General features: G+C 43.6%; 1 protein-coding gene across 1 annotated transcript; it reads left to right on the plus strand.

Moving 5' to 3' along the window:
* Window positions 1–24,586, plus strand: SPATA19 (spermatogenesis associated 19). The gene is made up of 6 exons (XM_084807238.1): window positions 1–72; window positions 13,573–13,626; window positions 17,217–17,387; window positions 18,344–18,435; window positions 22,198–22,275; window positions 24,499–24,586. Exons 1-6 carry the CDS (start codon window positions 1–3, stop codon window positions 24,584–24,586), a joined length of 555 nt encoding a protein of 184 aa, XP_084663364.1.
* Window positions 24,587–26,165: the final 1,579 nt, after the last annotated feature.

Consider the following 26,165-nt stretch of genomic DNA (forward strand, 5'->3'; position numbering starts at 1 on the left):
ATGGGGAGAAGGGAGTGTGGGGATGGGAACCTGGGGGTGGGGGGGAGGGGTGGTGAAAGCAAAGAGTCCAGGGTGAGTGCTGGGGAAAAGATGTTGTGGTAGTTTTCTTTGGTCTTTCTGCGTTACAAGGATGCGATCTCCATGTGCATAGAGTCTGGTAAAAACAACAACAACAACAACAACAACACATCTTAATAATTGCACATCATTGACTTTGCTGAATTATGGAATAAAATGATAGCTATCCATCAATCCTACTCCTAAACAGCAATGCTGAAAATACTTTAAATGCCTGTACAAAAGTAGATGGTGGGAGGGTGAACCACCTCCATTGCTATCTATTTGGAAGTCCCTTGTGGTGCACTCCAGAGATTAGCAGGGGCTGTATTTGGAGGGGTAGATAACTCCAGAAAGGTCTCAAGCTCATTGTGCTCATCTGCTGGGAAGTTCAGGGTGGAGAAACTGATTTTTCAGCAAGTTGGACATGACAGGAGAGACAATGAGGTCTTCAGTGTATACCCTCATCCCATTGTCGTCTGTGTTCATATTTTTGCAGGTTTCTGGAAGGCTTTACATGTTTGCAAAACATGTGTAACTGGAGATAACAGTGAGACAAAGGAAACCATGTGTTCACTGCATGGGAATGATGCCTCTGTCATACAGCTGTTGTGCAAAACACTTGCAAAACCCTTGAGTGGTTTTGCTGGTCCTGTGTAAACTTGGTTAGCTTCCCTCACAATTCCTCCTATTTTACTTCAAACTTTGCTTGAAAGAGCAGGTCTACCTTCAACTGTTTTTTGTTTTGATTTTTTAAAATGGTGGCCTGTCTCCCACATAGTGTGCCTCCAAGATGGGATGAATTGGCTCCTGGAGCCACAAGCTTATGCTTATTTTTATTGGACATGTGAACTAGACCTCAGGATTCCAGATCTTCCTGCAGGAGTTTATTGACCCAAACTATATCAACTCACTTAGTGCCTTTTGTCTTTTGTTGGTGGTAGGAAGTTGTAACAGATGAGCATGAATGCAATTTTCATCACAGAAAGCCAATGAATGTTTAGAAATCCAATAACTGATGGTAGCAAATCAGAGTCTCAGTGAAGTCATTTTTTTCTTGAGTTGTCTGAGATGGGAGATAGGAGCTGGGAAAGTCTGGCTTGAATCCTGAGCTGAAGGACCACAGGATTATCTTAAATACTTCACTACTGGTTTAGTACATATGTACAAATGTGCTTTTCCACAGATCAGTTGGGCAGTAGACTGTTAACATACGTTTCTTTCTTGACAATGAAAGGCTGATTATACTTTTGCTGCTTGGGAAACACGAGTGTCCCCCCTACACACACATTGCAGTTGTGACCTCTGTGTAGAACATAGCTGTACAAGTGTCATGGGACTTGTATGGATAGTGCCCCTGAATGTCAGTAGTGATGAGTTGAACATCTCTTCCTCACCTTGCCCTTGACCATACCACTTTGTAATCTATTTTGAACTTTTTCAAGAGGATAAACATTCCCATACTGTATTCGCCAAGTGTAGGTGTTATCGTGGAGCACTTTTTGAAAAGAAAAAAAAATAACAAACACAAGCTATGTGGATATCTGGAGTGATAACTCTTCCATTTCATGAGACTTTTGTTTCTGAAGTTAAAGCTACCAGGTAGAAAAGTCCCCAGCATAACCAATCTTTTAAAGACATAGACTAGAACTACACGACTGCTTTATAGCAGTGTCGAAGTGCACTGGTAACTGTTGGGGTACATTGCACAGTCGATATACCGCTTTTGTAGTGTTATTTCCTGCTTTTTATTCCACATGATCCAATATACCGCAACAAATGTCATTGTGTGTCCCATGATGTATAAATGTGCAAGAGGGATATAATGTTATCATGATGGGATAGTAATGATATGACACAAGGTGTAGACCTGGCCATAGACCAAGTAGTCCAAGTGAAATTGGTTCAGTCCAGTAAAAACTGCTGAGTGCCCTTCCTGCAGATGAAGAGGGTATGGATGACTCTTCCAGAATATGCACCGAAGATAAGAGTTGAAATTCATTTGACAGCTTTAATTCCACTGAGCTGATTCCTGAGACTGGATGAATCAGGATGGTTGGTGTGAAAATAAGTGCTTTAAAAATTGGTTGTATTAGGGACTTCTCTACTAACTTGGCCTCATTTCTTCGGAACGTAATTTCATCAGGGGATTAAGGTGGAGGTCAGAAAAAAAGCACCCTAATACAGATAATTCAGAATATTGGCTGTTGTGTCCAGCAGCAGGACACAACTGCAATCAACTTTTTTTTTTAAGGCAGTCCTTTGCATGCTTTTTAGGAGCCAGCTGTTTCCCCACTTCTTGTCTTGTGTTCAGCCACCTGCATCTAACATGGGGGTGGTGGGTGGTGAAGGTATAGACTATTTCAGGATGTATGGAGGTGTGGCAATCCTCACCCCCCAAATCTTGAGGACTTTGGTAGTTTTTATATGTGCATGGTATAGGAGGACTGAGCAAGGGGGTGGGGGGAGGGAAGGGAGGAAAAAGGATAGGGAAAGGGGTTTGGTTTGGTTTGTGAGGGGTGGGATGGGATGGGGGAGCCAAATGTTGCGAGCATGGTAATATTACTTCTGGTAATATCATGGAAGGCTTTTTTTTTTTTTAATGAATCGAAATGGGGAATTGGAAGGGGATGATTCTGGAAACTTCCCCACCGTCCCCCATATCAGACATTTGTTCGCAGGCAGTCAGAACTGTTAACTGTATATTTTTAGGGCAAACTTTTAGGAGTGCCACATGTTTGATACATTTTGTGCACAAGTCATGTGGCTACGTTGGAGAACTAAGGTTTGGCTTGCCCAGTCGGGATGGAAATTCCTTCTGTGAACCAGTTTGGGCCACTGTTAAAGGTTCAGTCCAGTGAGACTCTTGGCTCTTGATATAGCATGGGGTGAGAGAGCTCCATTTGGATAACACGTTAATAAAAAGACTTCCAATTTCATGCCATCAGAAGTTCACTTTTAAAAAAATGTCCTTAGTCTCCTTTCACTTCTGAGGTAGACCTGGGTTTGAGGATAACTTGGTCTTTCATTGGAAACTGCCTTAGGGTCAGATCCTCAGTCCATGTGGCCCAGTTGTCCTGAGCGCACAGAGTTTTCTAGGGGCCAGGCAGGTGCTGGCAACAATGACTCTTGAGTCTCCCACCTGCACCGCCACTGCCTATGCTCCAGAGAGTTGCAGGACAAGAGCAGTGAGTGGGGAGCCATAACAGGGCTCAGGATGGGTTTGAAGGGGTTCTTTGGGACCCTAGGCAGGGCATCCCTATGACAGAACTCTTCAGGCTTCCTTATGTGGGAGTGGTCTCTTAACAGAATTATCAGCACCCTCATTAAAATGGCAGTTCTCAGGGTTGTTTGGGAGAAGTAATGATCATTAAAGTGGTGTACAATATGTAGCATAGATAAGGCCTATAAAACAATGTAGTGTAGATCAGGCCTAAGAGAGCCCGGCCCTCCACACCTGTAGGCTTCCTGGGGTCAAAAGAGGCTTGTGAGGGGGGAGGGATTAGGTCACCTCTTGCTCCATATACATCCCCTTGTGCATCAGAAATGACACCTCAGAGAAACTGGCGAAGGACTTTAGAGTGAGTCCCAGTTTCTGTCCAAACCTTTGAATATGTGGTCTCTGTGTGTTCCAGAACTCCATTGTATATAGAAGTATATAAATACAAATTTGATTTCTATTTTAAGGGGTGGATGGGAATAAACAGAAGAAAACTATTTAAAAGAATAACAAATAAATAGGTGTTTGAGTGTTCAGAAAAGCTGTTAGAAGTGGGATGAAGCTAAAGAAAAGGAGCAGAACAAATATTCTTTTCAAATAAATTGTGTTGGTGCTTAGCATTCTCCATTTCTTGATCTAAGCCACACGGCTCACTTTATTTTTGTACCCGCAATTAGAGTTGTTCTGAGGAATGCATCCTCCTAGGATGAGTTATGAACTTTGAGAGAAAGGCATCTTCCTTGGAGGTCAGGAGAGAAATCAAGACCACAAGATACATCCTTAAGGGATCATCCAGGTCCCCAGGGGATTTGTGGACATTATTTTCCTCTTGCCAGAAGTGCTGGGAGAGATGGGCTGAGAAGCTGGGGTGGTCAGTCAGCATTTGATATTGCTATCCCTTCTTATGGCCAGAGCTGTGTGTGCCATGATTCTACAGATGTGCAAAAGAGTCACAGAATGTGGCATTTGAGCTTCCTAAGAACCACAGTTTTCATTTGGTGTGTGTTTTTAAGAACACATGCATCCAAGTTTCTAGCCCTTATGGTTGGACAATATACTTGAAAGTGTGTGAGCAATGCCTGGTGAGTTCTCAGCCCAAGGAGTTCCTGAATATAGGATTTCCAGTGGTCAGAAGGTGGGGTTCCAGTATCCTTTTCAACCACGTGCCCCTCCTGCATGACCAGCAGAATATATTTCTGCAAAATCATGTGCACAATTTGCATAATATAGGCAGGTCATGGAATTCTGCTTTCTTTTTGCGGAATGTTGGTTGATGCAGAGCTCAGAAAGAGATTTTGTGGTGTACACAGCCCTGCTTATAGCACAGTTTATCTATTCCATGAAGTACATTTTTAAGTTGTTGATTTCTTGCTTTTAATGTGCTCACACTAGTGTAGGAAAATGCTGGGGAGGGAATGGGGAAAGATATTTCTAAGGGATGGTGGGAACAATACTTGGGAAACGTGATGCAAAGAATTGCCAGGCATAGCTTGGGCAAGAGTGTGTAATCTTCCTTCAGTATTATAATCCAGTCCTATTTGTGTGCTCCTAATCACAGGATGTACTGGCGTGAGAATTGCTTCTAACCAGGAGCTCCTGTTCTGCAAAAGGAAGGAAACTGGTACTGCTCATGTGGATAAGGAGCAGCTTCAGTTTAAAAACAAACACACAATACCAAAATCAGGTCAATACTGCTACAATATTGCTCGAGGAATCGTTTCAGATTTTTAATTTTTCGGTGCAGAGAATTATACTTATCAACAGGGGGGGGGCAGAGAGAGAGAGAGAGAGAGAGAGAGAGAGGAGAGAAAGATCATTGGGCAAGAGCTGTATGCAAACTTTTCTCTCCCCACTTGTAAAAACTGAACAGAGAACAGTGCTTCAACACTCACAAAGTCAGCACTGGCATCAAAAAGATAGGCTGGGGATGGCCGCAGGGACCAGCAATGCAATGTGACTCTGAAGAGCCAGCTAAAGGCTTGTCCAGATGGCAGGATCTCCCAATGGTTAATTTGACACTGTAGTGCTAAAACAGAAAAGGGGGGGGGTCAGAGAGAAAGAGAGGGAGAGAGAGAGATGTGCTAAGGTTTCCCTCCCACGGTGTCACTCAAGCTTACCCTGCTAGTGACTGGTACACCAATTTGGACTAGCTGGTTGTTCAGAATAGCACCACATTGACATCTTTTCTCTCCCCCTCCACTTTGTAGTCAAGAATGCTTAGCTGGCATGCTGGGAACCCTGGAAAGCCTCTGCCTGGAGGGAGCATAAATGTACCTGGTTCAGTAGGATCCTTGAAAGAAGTGACTCCTTTACTATAACCTTAGGTTCTCCTAAGCTGTGCTGTGGATGTATCCTCAAGGAATGTTTGCTGAGTCTGTATGCAGGGATTTGGGGAGGAGTGGATGTGGGGGATCAAAAACTATTGTACGTTTTGATATCTGGAAAATGAAATGTGATGAGTTGGCCATCTTCCACAGTTCCTCCCTGCACTCATTACCAAGGAGGTCCAGGGCACTTAATTTTTATCAATGCTGAGGAAAGATGGAAAGTTACTGTTCTGCTGAGTGTCGGAAGGGTCCTTCTCCAAATTTCGTGAAAGACAATGATGTGGGAGGTATCTGTAGCTCTCCCAGTAAATCATGGGATTCTGTTATGGGAGTCTCAGCAGAAGGGGGTGGGGAAAATCTATCCACCAGGCACTCTATTACCTCTACATGAAATGGATCTCAAAACTTGAAGCCTCTGCTGAACATGTCTCTTTCTGTAACTGGGATGGCCAGAGCTGGGATTCTGCTGAAGGACAGGCTCATTCCTGCCTTGATGTCTGCCAAGTAAGGTGAATGGCAGTAAGTAACTGAGGCTTCAAGGCTGCAGTGAAAACAGCAACTGAGAGCCTGGGGTGGGTTGCTCCAGAGTTAGAACCACAAGGCTAATATGTTGTTACTGGGATTCAAAGCAATATTTAACAAAACTTCCTAGAGGTTGTGACTAGTTAGCCTTTGGTAGCATCCCAGGACCTCTTCTTCTTAGTTTGCTGTTCACTTTGTGTGTGTGTGTGTGTGTGGGGGGGGGAAGTATCCATTCTGTGACCAACTTATCATGTCCCTTAAACATTTGTACTAAGTTTAGATCTGAAGTAGTGTACTGTTCTACAGTGCTGAATGGTTCTTGGACTGACAAGGTCACAGAGGTTGTCTCAGCATGCTGGCAACCCCACCCCCCGCCCCACATACAAAAAGCCCTCATATGAGTAACACTTCCTGATGTACATCCAAGCAGAAGAGCCTTGAAAGCATGTCTGCTAGTGCCCCTCCTTGCAGGAACCCCCCCCCCCTCAAATTCTGTGGGTTCCACCAGGTTGCTGAAGCACTGTCTTCTCTGGTAGGAAAACTTGGCATCTGAGGAAAGGCAGTGTTTCTATTTAATAACTTTTATTACTTTTGTAGCCACACAAAAATATTCCCATCATCATCACCAAAGATCAGGCAGAGCATCAATAGGATGTGGCTTTGTATGTGGACACAGTTAGGTAACCTTTCCAATGTAAAGCAAGAATGTAATACGTTCAGGAGGATAAGAGTGCCGCAAGTACCAGCACTCTTCAATAGTGCAATTATTATTTTATTTAGTTTGTTTCATTTCTCCTCCTGCCCACACACACACACGTGCATGCACACACACACACATAGGCAAGAGTTTTCCAGTTTGATCCTTTGTTCAGCGCAGGTTGCTAAGATGAAAAAAGAACACATTTGTGTTGGTATCTGCCTCTTCTCAAGGACTTTGGGCTCCACTGATTAGCAGTAAGTGAGCAGAACTTGGGGAAAACAGAGATCCCCCCTCCAACCACTTCTCTCTCTGTGTGTGGGTGTGTGTAAAGGGGGCTTCCATTCAAATCCTGTAGCAGAATTGGAGCAGGACTTTGATTTCTTGTCTCAATGACTTGTCCCACAATTGCTTACAAGAAAAAAACAAAAACAAAACACAAATATGACACAGAACATTTACAAAGCACACTTCCAGCAGTAATAATGTTAACCCTCTTGAATGCCAAATATACCCATCCTCTTAGCATTTCAGAGAATAACTTTGGAGGTGCCTGACTTTCTGATGGCCGAACTTCTGGTTTCCATCTGTTGTGCATGCCTTCATTTCTGTGAACATTTCTCTTATGATTTCTTGGGAGGTGTTGATTCACATGATATTAGATTATACATTTTAAATGAACTTTAATGATACAACATTACCTGAGGTGGAATAGAAAGTTAAACATAGTCCAGAACAGGCCATGCAGAAAGCATCCAATTATTCATACAGAATGTACCCATAACGACTGGAGTCAGATACAGGAAATGGGTATACTGGCAACTCTTTCCAAGTTTGAGCCTTTCTCACTTTTGAGTGTTTCATCTCATGTTCCATCAAGGCCAGTGTAAATTGCACAGCTCCCCATTGCTGATGGAGAGGGGTTGATGATCCTGTGGAAACTTTCCCTTGGACTCCCTTGTTCTATGGAGAGAATTCCCGAGCCCATCCATATGAACATAAAGACGTCTATTTAGGACCTAGCTTGTTTTGCAGGAAGATTTACATTAGAACTCTCCATCTCAGCTACTGAAAACAAGACTGTTCTGACCAACCACATCGACTTGATCTTTCCTATACAGAGAATTCGATAGAACTGTATTCATAGATGAGACCTTTTCTGTAAGTAATTTGTATCCAGTTACAGGATTGGAAGAGAAAAGCTGTATATCCCTATTATAGTTAGAAAGAAAGCTATGCTCAAAATACTTTATCACTGTCATATCACTCTGTGGGGTCTCTACGCAACTCTTATAAAGTTCTACAGAACCCCTTTGATTTCCTCTGTGTCAAATCCATGGGACTTTTCCATAAGGTGCTATTGCATTTTTGCGATTTTCTTTGAATCATTAAAATGTAATTTTTTCTTTAAAGTCTTGCCTACTGAATTAAACTGACTTTAACCCTTGAAGACCATTCAACCTCGATTACATTTCTTGAATGTTGAGTATTACAATGTATAACTCATGTTAAGGTGCTTTTTGGTGCTGTTTCAAAGGTAGCCAGTGGGGCGTGGGTGGCTGAAAATATATAAATAAAACCAATAAGAGGGAAACTATTTCCCACCCACTAGTTCCTTCACTTTTATCATTGTGGTTTTGTTCTTGGGTTTTGAAAATACTGACTAGTAGCGACCACTACTGAAAAAAAAGTGGCATTGTTGATTCCTGATTGGCACACTTCAACCTATTTAGCTCTTAGCTATGGGACTAGTGTGTAAACAGAGTAATGGTAGGTTGATTTTTTAAAAAAGATATTATTAGGATTTTAAAAATTGCACAGGTGTATACAGCAAAAAGATTCACTACAAGCCAAGGTGGCATCTATAGGGTTAATTTTGAACTTCAAATAACTCAGAAGGATAAAAATTTAAAGAAGTAGAAGAAACAAAAAACTATTTTTCAGTACGTCTTTTTTTCTGTAAACAATTTCAGAATAAAATCCAAGATACAATGGTGCTGTACCAAAGCCTTATACGAGACTTATTCTGCGAGATATATAACCTCTCTGTATCTGCATTGTTGCTCTCTGCCTCCATTTTGTAAAGGCCTATAAAATACCAGCAGGAAAGGAATTCGGACTGGGAGCTGACCTTGGGACTTTTGCCAGCATTGCTGCCCTTCCTCTTGGGAAAAAGGAGCTATTTCATACATTAACAGGAAGTCTGGAGACAGGAAAAACAAGTGACATACATTTCCCCTCCCCATACTTCAGAGGCTCATCAGAAGTGAGGAGATGCATTTTTCTGCACATGAGTTGGGAAGATACATATATCTCCTTCCGTCATCAGACAAGACCCAGAAGTGTAGGGGAATGGAATCACATACACTTCCACTTCCTCTCTTGTTTCTAAAGTGGCTCTAAGGTGGAAATACCCTCTCTGCCTGGTATTTCTTTTGGAAGAATCCAAGCATCTTGAATTTCAAGGCAAAGGACTGGACATCACACAGACCGGTCTCTTTATCTTCCTTCTCTCTTTCTCTGGCCCTGAGTATATAGAGAAAGGTGCAAAGGGAATTTCCCACATAAATGGGTGCTAATTAATTTTTTTGGCGGGGGGGCGGACAAGTAAAGGAAACTTCACAAGTTTGGGGTGAATGCTCCACTCCCTTCTTGATTTTCCTTTCCAAGAAGATGATGGAGCAGAGAGAAATCAGAAAGTGTGGCATTTCTGCACTACAAATATAAACCAGTTTAAAGCCTATTTAACTATCATGGCTCACAGCAAAGGGATTCTTGGAAGATGTCACTCTATAAAGGGACCACAGAAGGCCCCACCAAAAAGAATACAGTTGCAGGGGTGATTGCCAGTTTGTCTTCACAGGTGAGCTAGTTTCAAATTAGTTTAAAAAGATTGTGTTGATATACCCAAGCTCAATGGATGCTCCAGGAGCCTGTGGAGTAATAAGACGAACAGAAATAAATGTTGGTTCTGAGAGTAGCAAGACCCAGTAAAGGCTTATGGAAGTCCATCAGCCTTGGTTGTTTAGTCTAAAATCTTCCAACATGGCCAGACTCATGTGGCCAAAGCAGATGTAGACCATGCCTTCTGCTGAGTCTCTGTTGGTCCTGTCTGCTGATTTTGTCCTCTCTCAAAGAGCTACTCAACTTGGCTTTTAATGGAGATGTCTCCTGGCCACATCTGGTTTGGGAACTCTTAAGCAATAAACCCACTCTGTCTACCACTGATGTTTGGCCCCCTTAGGCATTTGGAACATTGCCAGTTAGTTGAACTGTGTAGCCCCTGCCTTAAATGTGAATGGCATGCCCTTAACCTTTTTATCTGCTGGTATTTTGAAAGCCTACTAAACCAATCACCTCCGAGTAACATCGCCTGTTCATTTACTTTCACCCTCTCCTTTTTATTGTTTATTTTTTAAAAGATGTACCCAGTAAAGAAAATTATGGCAGTGTTGCAATGTTATGTAAAACTAGCCATTCTGTAGGAGAATGATGGACTTTGGGACTGATTAAAAAATAACATTTAATTGCTCCACATGTAACATTACTCTGCTTCAAAAATGTTTTGTATTTTGATATAAATAAACATTTGCAAAAAAATGTCATGTGAAATTTCGAATTTTTTGTGGATTTTTTAATGGACATCAATGTGACATAGTGGTGAGCATGTTGGATTTGAACTACAGAGGCCATGGGTTTATATCTCCACTCAGGGGCTAACTACACATTCCACATAAATGCTCATAAGAGAGTCTGATGTTGGCTTTTTTCCCCCTTTCCTTTTTTCTTTTTAAATGAGGTATGGCAGGGCAGAGGCATTTACAGCAGAGAAATGTCAGAGGAAAGGGGATGTTTCACCCCATTCCCCACCCACCATTTCTTTCTTCAAAATTGCTCCCCAACTGGCTTTTCCCCCACAAGTTTCCAGTTAGTTATTTACACTTGCAGAAATGTTACTGCAACCCCGTGGGGGTGGAGGGAATGGCAGACTGTGGAAGAATTAACAAGTCTTTCTCCTATCTGTGGTTGCACTGCAAATTATGCCTCCTCCAGTGACTCCACACATGTTCAGCAGTGACCAGAAGTCCCAGTCCTGTCTCCCCCACCAGCCTCCTAGTTTGGCTTTTCATGGGGATGAGGATGATTCTAATGTGCAGAAGGAACCTCTCATTTCAGATAGTGGATGGGGAAACTGTATGTTTGAATGCTGTTCTAGGCAGAGAAAAATGGTCAAATCATCCATCCAGGCTGCTTAAAAGGTGTGTCACCCAGGCTTTTCTACATGAGGCTTTTAACCCACCACTTCACCGAGGCTTCTGCTTCCAGATTCTTTGTGGGATTAAGATTGGCTCCTTTACATGTGTATTTTTCCCCAGGAGTTTCTTTCATTGCCTTTCTATATGTTCCATTACACAACCAGTAGGTGGCAGCATGGTGTAGCAGAATTGCACGCATACATCAGGGTTTCATGCTGCCATTCAGAAAATACCAGACTTTCCTTGTTAGAAAAAAAATACCCACTATAATAGTTGCAAAACATGGGAGAGGCCCTGGAGGGTGACCACATCATGTAAAGCACCTACACATTACAGTGAGTGAAGATTCATGAGTGCACAATAAATGCCTCATGTACAAAGGCTCCCAATGAGCTTCATGGCTAAATCAGGGACTTCAGCCTGGGGTGCTCAGGTCATAATCCAACACTCTAATCCCTACACTAATACTGGCTTTCAATGTGGCTTAAGTCCTAGTTAACTCCTGGTCACAGACTGTGAAGTTCCTAGTTCAAGTGCTTTTACTTCTAGGCTGCAGATTCACCACCAGCCAGAGGCTTTTCCACTTAAGCAGTTTATTCTAGTACATAGGGGAAAGAGTTCCAAAACAGATGGCTTGAATATGAAAATCTAGGCAGGTTTCCTGCTTATTGCTACTCACATACCACCCATGAGGTGTAGATCTTTTTTTCAGTTGTGAAGTGCACAACTAACATTTCTATTGTCTGTTCCCCTGACCGCCTGTGCCCGTACACACCATGGAATCATACTTTACAAACTGCTCCTACATTACTGATACGTTGCAGCAGAAAAAGGAACAATAACATTTCTGATACGTTACAGCAAAAACTAAATGACAAAACATCCTGTATGCCAAACCTGGTTTTTGTTTTGTTCTAAAGAAATACTCAGGGTGTGTGTAGTTTTGATTTAAACTTGCTTAAATCATGGCACCAACATGACTAAAGGAATGCAATGGAGTTTGCATCTGCTGCCCTAATATTTGGAATAAGCACCATCATGTTGTAGAAAAGGATAATACATATTTAAAGTAACAATAATAAGATGAGCATCTGTAACCAACCACATACATGCCCAGTTGTCCACACCCATTTAAAAATAAAAAGGAAAGATGCAGTGGTGACCAGTGTCAGATCTGGTGGCCTTTGGCATGCCCATGCTGGCCCACGTGTTGATGCCACTGCTCTCTGGGTAGTTATTTGGGGTGGGGGTGGTGCTCTGGGCTGTGGGGACTTGGGTCCAGCCCTTAATTCAGCCAATACTTAGCTTGCTTTCCCCATCTCATTGTGACATCATGGTTACCTAGGCAATGTTTTGTGCTTAGTTCTGCAAGAATGTCTCACCACAAATGCTCACACTGTGCTGAAGTCTCACTTGAAGAGTCCACCAGCTTTTTGGAGCAGATAGGAATCGTGGCTAACCCACGGGGTAGTCCCCAACTCCCTTGGCTCATATGACTGCCTTAGAATGATCATTACCACATGGACAGCATTTATCTTATTCTGCAAGGCTGCTAGACAGCCTTTCCCACCTGACAATACTCCAGTAAGGGCAGAGATGATGCTTGGCTCATGGAGCTGCTGTTTGGGCTCAGAAGGCACTTTGAGGAGAGGTTGGAGAGGGATAGTTATCATTCGGGATGTATAGGCATTTCGTTTTTTCTTGCAAAACATGCTAGCATGCCCCATTTGAAGCCCCAAAGGAGAACACAAGCACAAGCACATGTCCGCCAAAAATATTCACAAATTGTCGAACATGTGCTCGTGTTCGTCTCATTCCCAATTCCTAGTTTGATTTGCACGAATTTCCTGATTTGTGCAAATTTCATCAGTAGACTCAATCAGCCCCGCTTTAGTCTATGGAGGAAATCTGTGCAAATTTGGGGAGATTTGTACAAATCTCCTGTTCGATCGCTGCTTGATTTGTGCAGATTTCCAGTTCACGTGAAGCGAGCAGTGATTGCAAATGGGAATTGGACATGAGATGAGTGGCAAGATGGTGTTTGGAGAATCCTAGCGATCTCGAAAACTGCTTGTTCACCCACTCCTAATTATGAGAACATGAGATGAACATTATTCATTCGCCATCCCTAGTTTCACTGAGAACCTCAGAACATCCCTAGTTATCCTGAGAACATGAGATGAACATCGCTCGTTTGCTCATCCTTAGTTATCATGAGAATGGGCTGGATGTGCCTGATTTCATCTGATCTCGGAAGCTAAGCAGGGTCAGCCCTGGTTAGTACTTGGATGGGAGACTGCCTGGGAATCAGGCTTCCTGCATTGAGCGGGGGGTTGGACTAGATGGTCTTGTGGGCCCCTTCCAACTCTATGATTCTATGATCCCTAGTTATCATGAGAACATGAGATGAACATCGCTCATTTGCCCACCCCTAGTTATCATGAGACTGACACTATTGAATTCTCCCCACTCCTTCTCTTTCTCTCCTTTAAGGATGATGCAGTGGAGCATGAGGTAGTGCCTGTATTGGTACACTGGCTGAAGAGGGTGAGTGTACTGACCAGGGCCATGCTGAAATTCCAGTCCATGCAGCCTGCTTGAGAAGGATCCTGAACCAGCACAAAGCAGTAACAGCAAGATCCTGATGCGCAGGGACAGAGTCTTGGAACAATCTGTTGTTAACAGTAGTGATCAGTGTGTGCACACCCCTGCTTTGCCAGATTAGGGTTTTTGGAAGCTGCCAGTGGTGTCGCTGTGGGGCAATGTAGGGGGATGTGCAGATGAACTGGGGCTTTTTTTTTTGAGCAGCAGTGATGGCATCATCTGCTGGAGAGGCAGGGTAACAGATAGACCCTCCTTGCTCTGGCAAGTGGATGAGGACATACTTCACGCTAGCTGTCTAAATGGTCACACTTCTTTCGCAAGATGGTTTGCATTTTTTAATTTAAAAGCTAAAGGTTGCATTTCAGCTGGCTGAAGGTACCTTGCTAAATCTCAGCAATTAATTTTATTTTTTAATTTGTTACATTTACATCCCCCCTTTTCCTCCAAGGAGCCCGAGGTGGTGCATTTGATCCACAACCCCTCCCTTTTATCCTCATAACGACTCTGTGAGGTAGGTTAGGCTGAGAGTCAGTGACTGGCCCAAAGTCACCCAGGAAGCTCCATGGCCAAGTGGGGACTTGAACCCAGGCCTCCTCAGTCCCAGTAAAACACTCTAACCACTACCCCACACTTCTGCAATTAGAAGTAAGATGATTTATTATCGTAAAATTGGAGCACACCCGTGGAGTCTACCCTAAGTATGACTAAATCTGGATCCAGCCTATTAGGTTCATACATCCTTAACAGCATTCTGCAAGCCTATATCCATATTTCTGGCTGCTATGCTAAGTGCCCCGTCTTTTCCCCCAGTCAAAGCCTGATCCAAGGGCATAGAGCAGGAGAACCAGTAAACCTTCCACAGCTTGTCAATCCATTCTCCTTGTTCCTTCTCTTGCTCTGTGGTGAAACGTTGGCCTCTGAGGCAAACTTCATGCCCCGAGTGTTGAGCGCTAAGTGTAAAAATATCTTTAGATATTTGTAATGACTGATGTGGATTGGCCTTCATGCGTACCAAATTTAAGCTTTCTCAGTGGCATAGTAGTACAGCAGCTATTTTGGAACGCCTCTCACTTTCTCTGTTTCTAGGAGGAAAGTGATACAAATGTCTCCCTTCAGACTTTTCTGCCATCTATTTATTTATTTAAAATGTTTATAGGCCACCTTTCAGGGCAGGAGCCCTCCCAAGGTGGTGTGCAACAATAAAATGCATATGACAGAGAGTCATATAATGGAGAGACAGCGTGGTGTAGTGGTGAGAGTGTTGGACTGGGAATCGGGAGATCTGGGTTCTAGTCCCCACTTGGCAATGGAAACTCACTGGGTGACTTTGGGCCAGTCACAGACTCTCAGGCCAACCTACCTCACAGGGTCATTGTTGTGAGGATAAAATGGAGAGGAAGATTATGTAACCCACTTTGGGTTCCTTGCAAGAGGAAAGAAGGTGGGATATAAATACAACAAATAAATAAGTAAGTATGTAAGTAAGTAACTAAGTAAATAATAACATTCATATAATAGAAAAAAAAACTGATGTGGTAATAAAAACAGCAAATGTTCCACAAAACAACAAACACCAGCATTAGACAGAACCTACACCACACCTACAGGTATAACCCAGTATGATAAAACATAATCAGTGGAAGGACAAGGTAAACAAGGAAGGGCAACGCAGAGTTCTATGGCCATCCAATGCAGAGCAGGAGGAGCTGTGGAGGCACCCTTTGCTAGCTTTTTTGCCCATCTAGCTGGTGTCCTGCAGAGCAGTAGGGAAGGAGGCTGGGGAGGCCTGGGGATATGGCATAGGCCAGCCTCCCCAGTCCCTCCCCCACCCACCAGCATGCCCCCTTTCTCTCCTCTCCAAGGTCACCTTTGCGACCTTGGAGAGGCAGCTACAGTGGTTCTCTCTGCATCGACTGTGAGGGGGAGGGGATGGAGAACTCAGATTCCTGGTTCCAAGGTCGGAGTGCTGTCTCCAACCTCAGATCTAGGAATATGACCTATCCGATGGCCTCCCAGGCTCTGCCTAGGGGCTGTAGGATTGCTCTCATTAAGTCGTGTCCAACTCTTTGTGATGCCATGGACCATAGCACGCCAGGCCTTCCTGTCCTCCGCTCTCTCCCGGAGTGTGCTCAAGTTCATATTCATTGCATCGGTGATGCTATCTAGCCATCTCATCCTCTGCCGTCCCCTTCTCCTTTTGCCTTCAATCTTTCCCAGCATCAGGGTCTTTTCCAGTGAGTTTTCTCTTCGCATTAGGTGGCCAAAATATTTGAGCTTCAGCTTCAGTATCTGTCCTTCCAAGGAGCAGTCAGGGTTGATTTCCTTTAGGATTGGTCTCTAAGTCTTCTAGGACTTCTTAATAGCCTGCAATGGTGGGGCCTGGCAGTCCCCTGCTGGCAACTTATTCCAGAGGTGTAGGGCCACTGCTGGGCAGAAGGCAGAGCTCTCATGTACTCACCTACCTAACTGAGAATTATGACTCCAGCTGTGTGTGTGTGTATGAAAGCCCAAGCTTTTTAATAATAGAAAGAACAACAGCAGCAGCAATTTACTTAATTAATAAACATTAAATGATTATGATGCTTTAAAAAAGAAAAATAGCAAAACAACAACAATGACCTGTGGGATGAAAAGGCTGTTGTACCACTGTCTTAAACCAATGGTTGGTTAAAGGTAAATTAATCCATCTTAAGTGATCTGGAGTACGTACTGTTAGATATATCCAGATGACACTCTTTTACAATAGATGGAATGGCAAAAAAAAGGGGGGGGTGACCACAAAAGGTCTTTGGAAGACTATCAAAAATAGAATTTCTTGACCCATCAATTTAGAGATTCAGATCTCTTCACAGCAGATTAGCATCATATTAAGAAGCCTTCCTATGTTTGGCCCCAGTACACTTAAGTCCTGTTTTTTTAAAAATAAGACTTCCTATGCTTTTCTCTCCCTCCCATCCCCTCTCTTCCTGTCTTGCCTTCCATGATATCCAAATTTAAATGGTTATTTCCTTGGGCACAGAAAACTGTCTCTTCCTCCACCTTTTCTTATGAAACTCTGTAACAGTCCTGCCCAACTTGGTGCTCTCCAGATGTGTTGGATATGCTGGCTGGGGATTATGGGAGGTGTAACCTTGCCCAACACATCGAGCAGTAACCAGGCTGGGCAAGGCTGCTCTATAAAGTCAAGTGCTGTGCACATTTATGACACTGTATGAATCAGTAACAAGATTAATAGGGTGGTGTCCAATGTTAGTCCTATGCAGAGTAGACCCATTGACATGAATGGGACTGAAGTTAGTCACAACTAACTTCTGTCTCATTCATTTTAATGGATCTACTCTATGTAGGGCTAACCTCAGATACTTCCCATAGTGACCAACTTGTCTGATTGATTTTAATGGGATCGTAACTCATTTTGCCTTGGCTGGACCTCAGTGTTTTGTACAATAAGTAACTTCACTGTTGGGAAAAGCACTGACATTTGTGTGTTTCTCTCTGTGTCCCTTTCTGTATGTGTGGTTGTTGCCTCCAAGGTTGAAAAAGAGGCTGCTAATGTCTTTAGGCAGAAATCAGAAAACAGGGTAGACAGTGAGATGGGATTCAAACCTGACATCAGAAATTTCCCTTCAGTTGGCCAAGATCTGGCAGCAGCAAGATCAAAACCGGAGCCTTGGGAGAGATTTGAAGACAGGAGGCCCCCAAGGGTGAGAGATATGGGGAGATGTGTGTGTGTTGTGGGGGTGGGGGTGGGGGCTTATCAGACCCGGTTGAGAGTGGGGTGAGACAAACGGAGGCTGCCTACAAGAGCAGTCTTCTATGGCGATGTCATCAAATTTTATAACAGTCTGATTCAGAATACCAAGTTGATGTGCTTGCTAAAGCAGGGGTGGGCAGAAGGTAGATCTCCAGATGTTTTGGACTTCAGCTCCCAGAAGCCCCTGCCACCATGGCCAATGGTAAGGAATGATAGGAGTTGAAGTCCAAAACATGTGGGGTTCTAATTTCTGCCCACCCCTGTCATAAAGCATAGCAGTATTCCAGCCTTGGCCATATGCACATCTGAATAGTTCTTCTCCAATTCAGACTGTAATCTGAGTCAGAGATGAACTCCCTCTTCTCCCTCTCACTAATTCACTCACTTACCTCCTGACTGCTGCAGCAGTGATAACAACAGCTGAGAGGAAGGCATCTCTTTCTCTCTCCTTCCCTCCCCCAGTGTTTAGAACATTGCTGTGACTGCTTCCCAGATTAATGTAGTTTTTCCTGTGCACCTGGGGGGAAAAAAAACTACATTTTTTCAGCATCCCTGGTGCCTGGGAAGCTGATGTAACAGCATTTCAACAGGCCCATTGGTGCAAGGAGCTTCCTTGGCTGCTGTGGCTGGTATCACTGCATTTCTTTCATTTGGCCACAGATGGATGGGGAATCACAGGCTGAATCCTTATCAGAAATTCTTCTGGCCATTATTCCAAGCCCTGCTCTGGGCATAAGCCCTGACTGTAATCTGTGAACAAGAGCTCAGCCTGAATTGAATTAAAAAATAAAATAAAATCTGAGCTTGAAACCTTTGCATACAGTGCATTTTATTTTACTTTATTTTATTAAAGATGACCAAGAATCTCCAGTGCAAATAACCAGGCCTTTTATATCACTTTTACAGGATGGTACTCGGTTGTCCAACACAGAACTTACAGCCTGTTCCAGTCAAGATTTAGTAGACTACAGGACAAATCTCCAGTTCATCCGGTGGAGGTGAAGCTTTAAGCTAAGACCCTACAACTCTCCTTTGCTTTTTGATGGGAACCTTGCTCAAATTATAGGGGACACAGCTGGTCCTCAAGAGGTAGTAATGGGAGCTGAGCTTCAGGCCAAGGACAAATGCTTGAGGAACTAGTTGTTTTGAGAATTCTGATCTAACCTGGCCTGGGATTGGATCCAGACTTAAGATGCAATCCTATGCACATTTAGACAGAAAAATGTCCTACAACCCTTAGCGTTTCCCAGCCAGCGTTGCACCCTTAGTCAGGCTTAGAATAGACCTTTGGAATCAATGGGACATAAGATAGTCATGACTTATCTGCCCAACTGATTTCAATGGATCTACTCTAAGCATGACTAAATCTGGACCCAACCCTGATCTGCACCTCCTGTTGTGCAGATCGGATTTGGTACTTCTCTGCATTTTTCAGTGCAGTTCTCTGCTCAGACAGAGTGAATAATAATGCACATCTTAGGATAAAATGCATTTAAAATTTGTGCTTTGAGAGAAAATCATTCCAAAATCCATACTGGGAGAGACAGAAGAAAATACTAACTATGAATTTTCATGCCAAAGAAAAAATAATAATTTACAGATTAACACAGAAAGAGGACCAAAAGTATTTATGAAAGACATATGGAAAACTGACATGGGCTGGAAATAGACTGATCTGTCCAACCCTAAGGCCAAGGTTCAGGTTTTTGCACCCCTGTACACTACAATGGCATTCGCCAACTCAATGGAGCTATGCTGATGTACAACAGCCATTTTCAAACTATGTTCCAGTCCAGGGAACCCTTAGTTCCTCAGACGCTTCCTCAAGGGTTCCTCCATGAAAACATCAGAAACAGAGGACAAGGTCCTTGTCAGGGTTCCCCTTATGACCTGGACCACCTAAGCAGCTCCTAAAGGATTTCTTGCCTCCTTAAAAGTCCCACCTTCCTTCTTTTACCTTCTCCTTTCCAGTAATGTGGGGTTTAGGCAGTAGGCGTGGGGCGATTGACACTCTAGACACAGGGTTAACCACAACAGTTTACTGGTAAATTGAAACAAAGAAATCACAACTAAAGGTATTTACACAATAGAGCTGAGTGATACAAAAGGACTTAAGAGAAAATAAAAATTGTAAAACACAAGTTCCTTTACCCTACTTGTGCTTAGACTTTTCCAGGCTGCCTCTTCCTGCTCCCTCTTCAGGCTCTGGTTTCCCTGACACGGCTGTTACTGGCTCTCTCAGTCTCTTTATATACCCTCCTTCCTCAAAACCAAAAGTACTGTGTCAAACCTGAGGAAATTAAACTTAACTGGAGAAATGAAACTGACACTTAACTGGGGAAATGCAACTACTCCTCTCAGGGATACCCCTTCCCAACAAAAAACAGGCCTCTGGGACTGACCTTTTTTCCCTTTGCCTTGGTAGGTGTCAAACCTTCACAGTTCTCTACACAGCTGATTTGCCCATGGCTACTGATCTTTCCCTGAAATACAAAGGGATGGGTGAACAAGCAATATTTGAGATTGTCAGGATTTTCTGAACATTGTCTTACCATTCTTCTTGTGTATGATTCCTGTTGGCATTAGTGATCACTGTTGCTCTGCGCAAATGGGAAACTTGTGCAAATTGAACAGTGATTGAATGGGAGATTTGCACAGACCTCCCCAAATTTGTGTATATTTCCTCCATAGGCTAAAATGGGGCTGATTCTACTGAGGAAATTTGCACAAAGTGGGAAATTTGTGCAAATTCAACTGGGAATCAGGACGAGATGAATGAAAGCAAGTGTTCAACGGTGAATATTTTTGGCAGACATGTGCTTCAGAACTTTGCAAAAAATGACATTCCCATACATCCCCCAAAATATGTAACCACAAAGGGGTGAATTTTAAAGTGTACTCTCACCCTGAATTCACGTTGGGCTAGGGATGTCAGAGAAATCTGGGGCAGAACCAAATGAGTTTGGATTCTCATGAATCCAACCCATGGATCCTGCAGTGGACTGGCTTTCCCTCTGTCAGGTGGATTCCGCAAACTTGCGAACTAGTTTTATAATTTCCCCAAATTTTGCACAAATTTCATCACAGAAAACTATGTGAAATTTCAAAATAAGCTTGGCCAAAATGTGCATTTCCCCCATAGACTAAAATGTGAAAATGCACATTTGAGGGGAATTTGCACATTTTTGCACATGCAAATTTGCGCAAGTGCAAATTTGCATAAATTTGGAAACAAAAACAAATCAGATTCAGTTGATGGGCAGACAACAGAACAAAAGGCACCTGACAATCTACAAAACACAGATGGAATGTCAGGGTGGAAACTGAGCTAATAGAACCCCAGAGAAGTCCTGATTCTGAGGAGGATCAGCAATCCGTGGGAGAGGAGACAGCTCATCCCTCTCAGGCACAGCAGCTGTCAGAGATTCCTCCTGCCAGCATTCCTGAGATAGATACTGATCCTAGCAGTGAGAAAGTGTGGGAAGGGGGCTTGCTAGATGCTCGATGCAGACGCAGGGAGCGATGAGCGATGGAGGGCGCAGAAAGGAGGCGTAGTGCCCGTTTGGCATGCAAGCAACGGCTACGTCCCGTGGACCCAAGGGAAAGAGGGAGGATCTCTCCCTAGCCCATAAGTTCAGGGTCTTCAAGTGACTCTCCTTCAAACGGGGATCAGCTGCCTACTCAGCGCATAGGCCACTCTGCTGTTCCTTGCTTAGTCGCAGGTGATTAGCATCTGAAAGAGTCATTAAGTTGTAAAAGGATTAAAGCCTTGAAAAGAATCCTTTCGTCTGTGTCTTGAGTTGGCTATTGGATTCTACTGAAAGAGGACGCTAGGGTGCCTCCTGTCATGGAATGGATTTTACACAATCTGTGCATCCCTATGTGGGGCAGTGGTGGGCCCCAATAGACTCTGACCAGGGCTCTGCATGAATGGAGTGTAAATTATGGATGGTGATCCAGAATCCTTGGCCATGTGCAGAGGTTCAGGGGGAGGAAGAGGGATACAGAAGTTATCCTGACCTTGTGCTTTAAAGTGAATTTGAGTTCAAATGCTGCATGTGATTTTATGAGATCATCTGACAGAAACCATGGCCTCTTGCAGCAACTCATCTGGCCTGGGATAATGCCATTCCTGGAGGCATGCAGAACCTGTGAATCTCCTCTGAGATACAATGTGGTAATGATGCCATGGGGAGGCTGCATGTTAGCAGAAAGCTGACATGAGCCATGCTATGCCAAAGGGCTAGTGCAGACACGACCTTAGGTTTTATGTGATAGGAATTTAAGGAATAAAGTAATAATTTATAGGAATAAAGCAATTTGCACTTTAGTTCCTTGAGTCAAAGTTGTCAACTTCTGTTTTCTAAAAGCAAAGCAGAGGAATTGGTTGGGTAGAGCAGAAAGAGCTTTAGGCTTTGATTTAGGGAGACCACAGTTCAAATCCCAAATCATCTCTGCTGCAATGCCCTCTGTAAAATAGGAACAACAGTGGACTTCCCTGAAAGGTGGCTTTGAGATCATTAGCATGAAGCACGCACAGAACTGGAAAACAAATGCAGTAGGAATGACTGAACAAGATACAAATCCTGCAGGCAGAGGATAGCCACCATGTTATAGTCCCACAGGGTCAGGATTTAGAAAGTTAGATTTTTGAAAAGGACCTGAGCGGGCAATTGGATAATGTTTGTTTGGTGGTCATTCAAGTAGATGGAAATGAAACCAAGTAATTATATTGACTGATACCTCCATGTGTTTTGCAGCCAAACCCGGGTGTATCGAGTCACAAGCGAAATGAGAAAAGATGCCATGGAAGAGAGGCTGAACAAAGTGACAAAGAGGTGAGACCCAGCTGGAAGGACCTTGACCAATTAGAAAAGCGACATTTTAGTTGTTTATGCAGAAGATGCCATTTCTTCCCTACCACGCACAATACAACACTCTCTACATAATCCATATAATAATGGCCTCCAAGAAAAATTCTTACCTTGATCCACCATCCTATTAACATGAAAATAGACTCAAGGAACACCTGGATTTCCACCTGGATTTCCTTACAGGGCTTGTGTGATTCAGTCTCTAAACCTAGAAGTGCCAAAACGAATCATAACATCTCTACATGCTGTTTTCTTCTGAGATGATTCTATGGTTAAAGTCAAACTGGATGTTGTCATGTGAATCAGATCCAAACAGACTGGCAAGGAGGTTTTCCATTAAGGTCATCTTTTACTTTGTCTTGTAATTTTATATTTACAGTTCTTCATAGGGACATAGGTATCTGTCTTACACTGTGTCAGATCATTGTGTCCATCTAATTGGGTATTGTTTATACTGGGGGGGATGACCCTTTTTCAGTCCAAGCACCAAATTACAGTCTGGGACAGGTCTCAGTGGCTGCATTCCATCTGGATGGCCAAAGCACAAAATGCCATTTTAAGCCTTGGAAGTAAGCAGGAGAAACCTAATTGGGGAGAAGAGCTGTTCCCTGCTGAGTATGCAAGCCTTTCTCAGTGCTCAGCAGGGGGAAGCTCTTCTCCCTGATCAGCTGCTGATCAGAGATAAAAGCTTTTCTCTGCTGGAGAAGGGGTGGGACATGGGGAATAAGCAGGCAGGCAGAGGCTCCCCATGCCTAGCTTATATTGCCTGGCAGTGGCTCTCCAGGGTTTCAGACAGAGGTCTTTCCCAGCCCAACTCAGAGATGTCAGGGATGGGACCTGGTACCTTTTGCACGCAAAGTGTGTGTTAGGATGTAAGAACATATGAAGAGCCATGCTGGATCAGACCAACAGTACATCTCCTCCAGCATTCTGTTCACACAGTAGCCAACCAGCTGCCCATGGGAAACCCACAAGCAGGACATGCGTGCAACAACAACCTCCCGCCCAAGTTTTTCCACGATGTTCTTCTACTGAGCTACAGTCCTTCCCCTTTCTTCTTAGCTAGTTACCTAAATCATCTTTCTTGTCTTCAAGCAAGCAAACTTTATTAACTCACAGCAATCCATTCAACAATGCAGTAAGATAGGCTAAGCATTATTATCTTCATAATAATACAATGGAGAGTGGGAGATGAGACTAAGAAGAATGGTGGCATCTTTAAGAGTTTCTGGTGGAGGTGAATGGACTTTCTGGTTCACACCTCAGTCTCTTCTCCACCAGGCCACACATTATCTCCCTGGGCTTGAATTCCAGGTCTGCAAAGTATTACACATGACCCTGCCCCATGCCACATATAGGGATGTATGTGAAATTTGTTTCAGTTCAATTTTGATTAGGATTTACCCAGAAAAAAATGCATCGTTTGAAAAATGTGCACAAATACACTTTAATCACTGGGAGAAGAGTGCATACATTTCAAAGAGGCACACAATTGATGCATACATTTGGAAAAAATCACATGAAAATATGCATGGATTTGCATGCAAAAAGGAAAAAAAGAAGCTTGCAATCTGATACGGACTTGAGTCAGAACAAGCTTCAAGATGGAATTCAGACAACTTCGGCAAGCTCGAGTTTTGATAATTTGCACATCCCTCACCATCTAACAAATTGTTCCTGGAACTCAAGAGGAGTTGCAATAGCAGCTTCCCATATGTCATGATGGTGGCAGGGGTGGGGAAATTTTCTGCTGAAGGGGGCCCAAGAAGCTTAGCAGTCCTGTCAGGCACATGCATGACTTTGAGTGTGCTGTCTATGTCTTAGCCCAGGGGAAGGGGGAAACTCAGGATCTGCCCAGATCTGCCCTTGCTGTCATTCCCCATGCTTTCAGAACAGAAAGTGAGGAGTCTAGCTGCACCTGTTGCCTTCCTCTCCCCCTTTTGTCTGCAGTTGGCTCCTGGGATCCTAAGCTGCCCATTGCCCATCCAAACAGCTTGGCCATCTCCCTCCCTACATGGTCACTCCAGTGAGGACTATTATATTGACCACCTGGTTGTCAATGGCAGGCAAATGGGCTGAAGCATTGCCCAAGGCTGGTGAATTTGGGGCACCAGGAAGGCCATCTTCAGAGGATGCTGAGGGGTGTGCTTGTCTCCTCAGTTCTGACCACATTTCCTTGTCTTTCAGCGTCTCCAGGGTCATGTTCCAGGCAGGTACTGACATTGAAGTCACTGAGTCTGACACAGAGCTCCACACCTCAATGTCAACTTCTTAGACATGGACAGGTGAGGCACCCGTCTCCACACCTCTGCCGTTGCCTTCCCTCTCTGTGTTGTCCACCACCCTTGCCAAAAGTCACAGGGCCAAATTAGGCACAAGAGATCCATGATGAGGATTTTGTTTGCTAATTAGCAACTCCATGGCAGCTGATTTAAAAAGTGGGGATGTGCTGCTCTTGGAAAAAGGTGTTTAAATATATCCTTCAATGCCCTCAACAGCAGTCACATGCCAGCAGCTGAGCATAGCTTGAGGGGGGGCGGGGGACAGTGTGTGTGTGATATCTGTATTGGTGTAGTGGTTTAACATTTTCTCCCAGAATGCCAACTCTCCCATATTCAAAACAGCTTGGTGGGGCTGCTAATTAGCAAAACACAAACTGCGGAAGATCTTAATCATGGATCCAACTGCATTATGTCCAGTTTGACCAGGTGAAGTGTCATGGTGGCAAACTTTAGGCTGGTTAACATGTTGCAGCTCACCCCACAAGCTGATTTAAATTTTCTTTCTTTATTTCAAATATTTCTATGCCGTCTCTCAGGGCAAGTCCTCTCAAGGCAGCATATATATGTGTGTGTGTGTGTGTGTGTGTGTGTGCATATATATATATATATATACACACACACACACACATACATATACACACACATATATATACATAAAACTTAACTTTTCTCACTCCAATATCATTCCAATAAATCTCTTTATGGAGCAGGTTACCATTCAGGTAGACCACCAGACCCTTCTTTAAAACTCCACTCATGTGATGTGGTGTGGAGAAAAATATATCCCATCTAACTAGTGAGCAACTACAGATGGGTGAACCCCTCCCACCCAATCCAATTTGGAATGGGCCTAAAAAAATGGTGATTCACTGAGAGGTGGTCCTCTGTATTTACGAAACCCTCCAGTCTCTCAGGTAACTGAAACAGGAGTCTGGGGGGAGAAAGACGCAGAGACCTCTAACCTCTGGGCCAAACATTATTCACATAATAGTTGCAATTTCATTAAAAAAAAAAAGATAAATAGCAGGTATAGCACACCTGTTCCCATTCAGGGCCCTGAAAGAAACAGCAGTGCTTTAACCCTTTTCCACCCACTGTAGCCTTGATCCAGATCAGGCCTTTTGCATTTGCAATTTGCAATTTGCGTTGGAAGGGAAACTTCCATGGGCACACATGGGAGCTTTCCTTCCAATGCAAATAGCAGGTGTGTGTGTGTGTGTGTGTGAGTGTGCGAAATCTGGATTGAGACCCCCCCCAGGGTCCTGATATGGATTGCCCCCCACCCCGGTGCCTAACATTTAACAAACAAACAAACAAACAAAAAATCATGTAATGGCTAATTTTACAAATCGTGTCACATTTAGTTTGGCGCTGATTTGCATGCCCAGGGCAGCCTAGAGGTCTCTGGAAGACTCTAACCTTTATGGTCCTCCAACTAGGGATATAAGAATTTTGTAAAATTCATACTGTCTCCGTTTTGCAGATTGTAAGGTGCCTTTCATTCCGTTGTCTGCTCATTGGCGGAAATTGATTGTTTCCAATTTCCTGAATTTGTGCAAATTTGCATATGTG

The sequence above is a fragment of the Heloderma suspectum genome, chromosome 6 (assembly GCF_057233095.1).
Source record: "Heloderma suspectum isolate Gila_16-S chromosome 6, 16-S_ref, whole genome shotgun sequence".
Lineage (NCBI taxonomy): Eukaryota > Metazoa > Chordata > Lepidosauria > Squamata > Helodermatidae > Heloderma > Heloderma suspectum.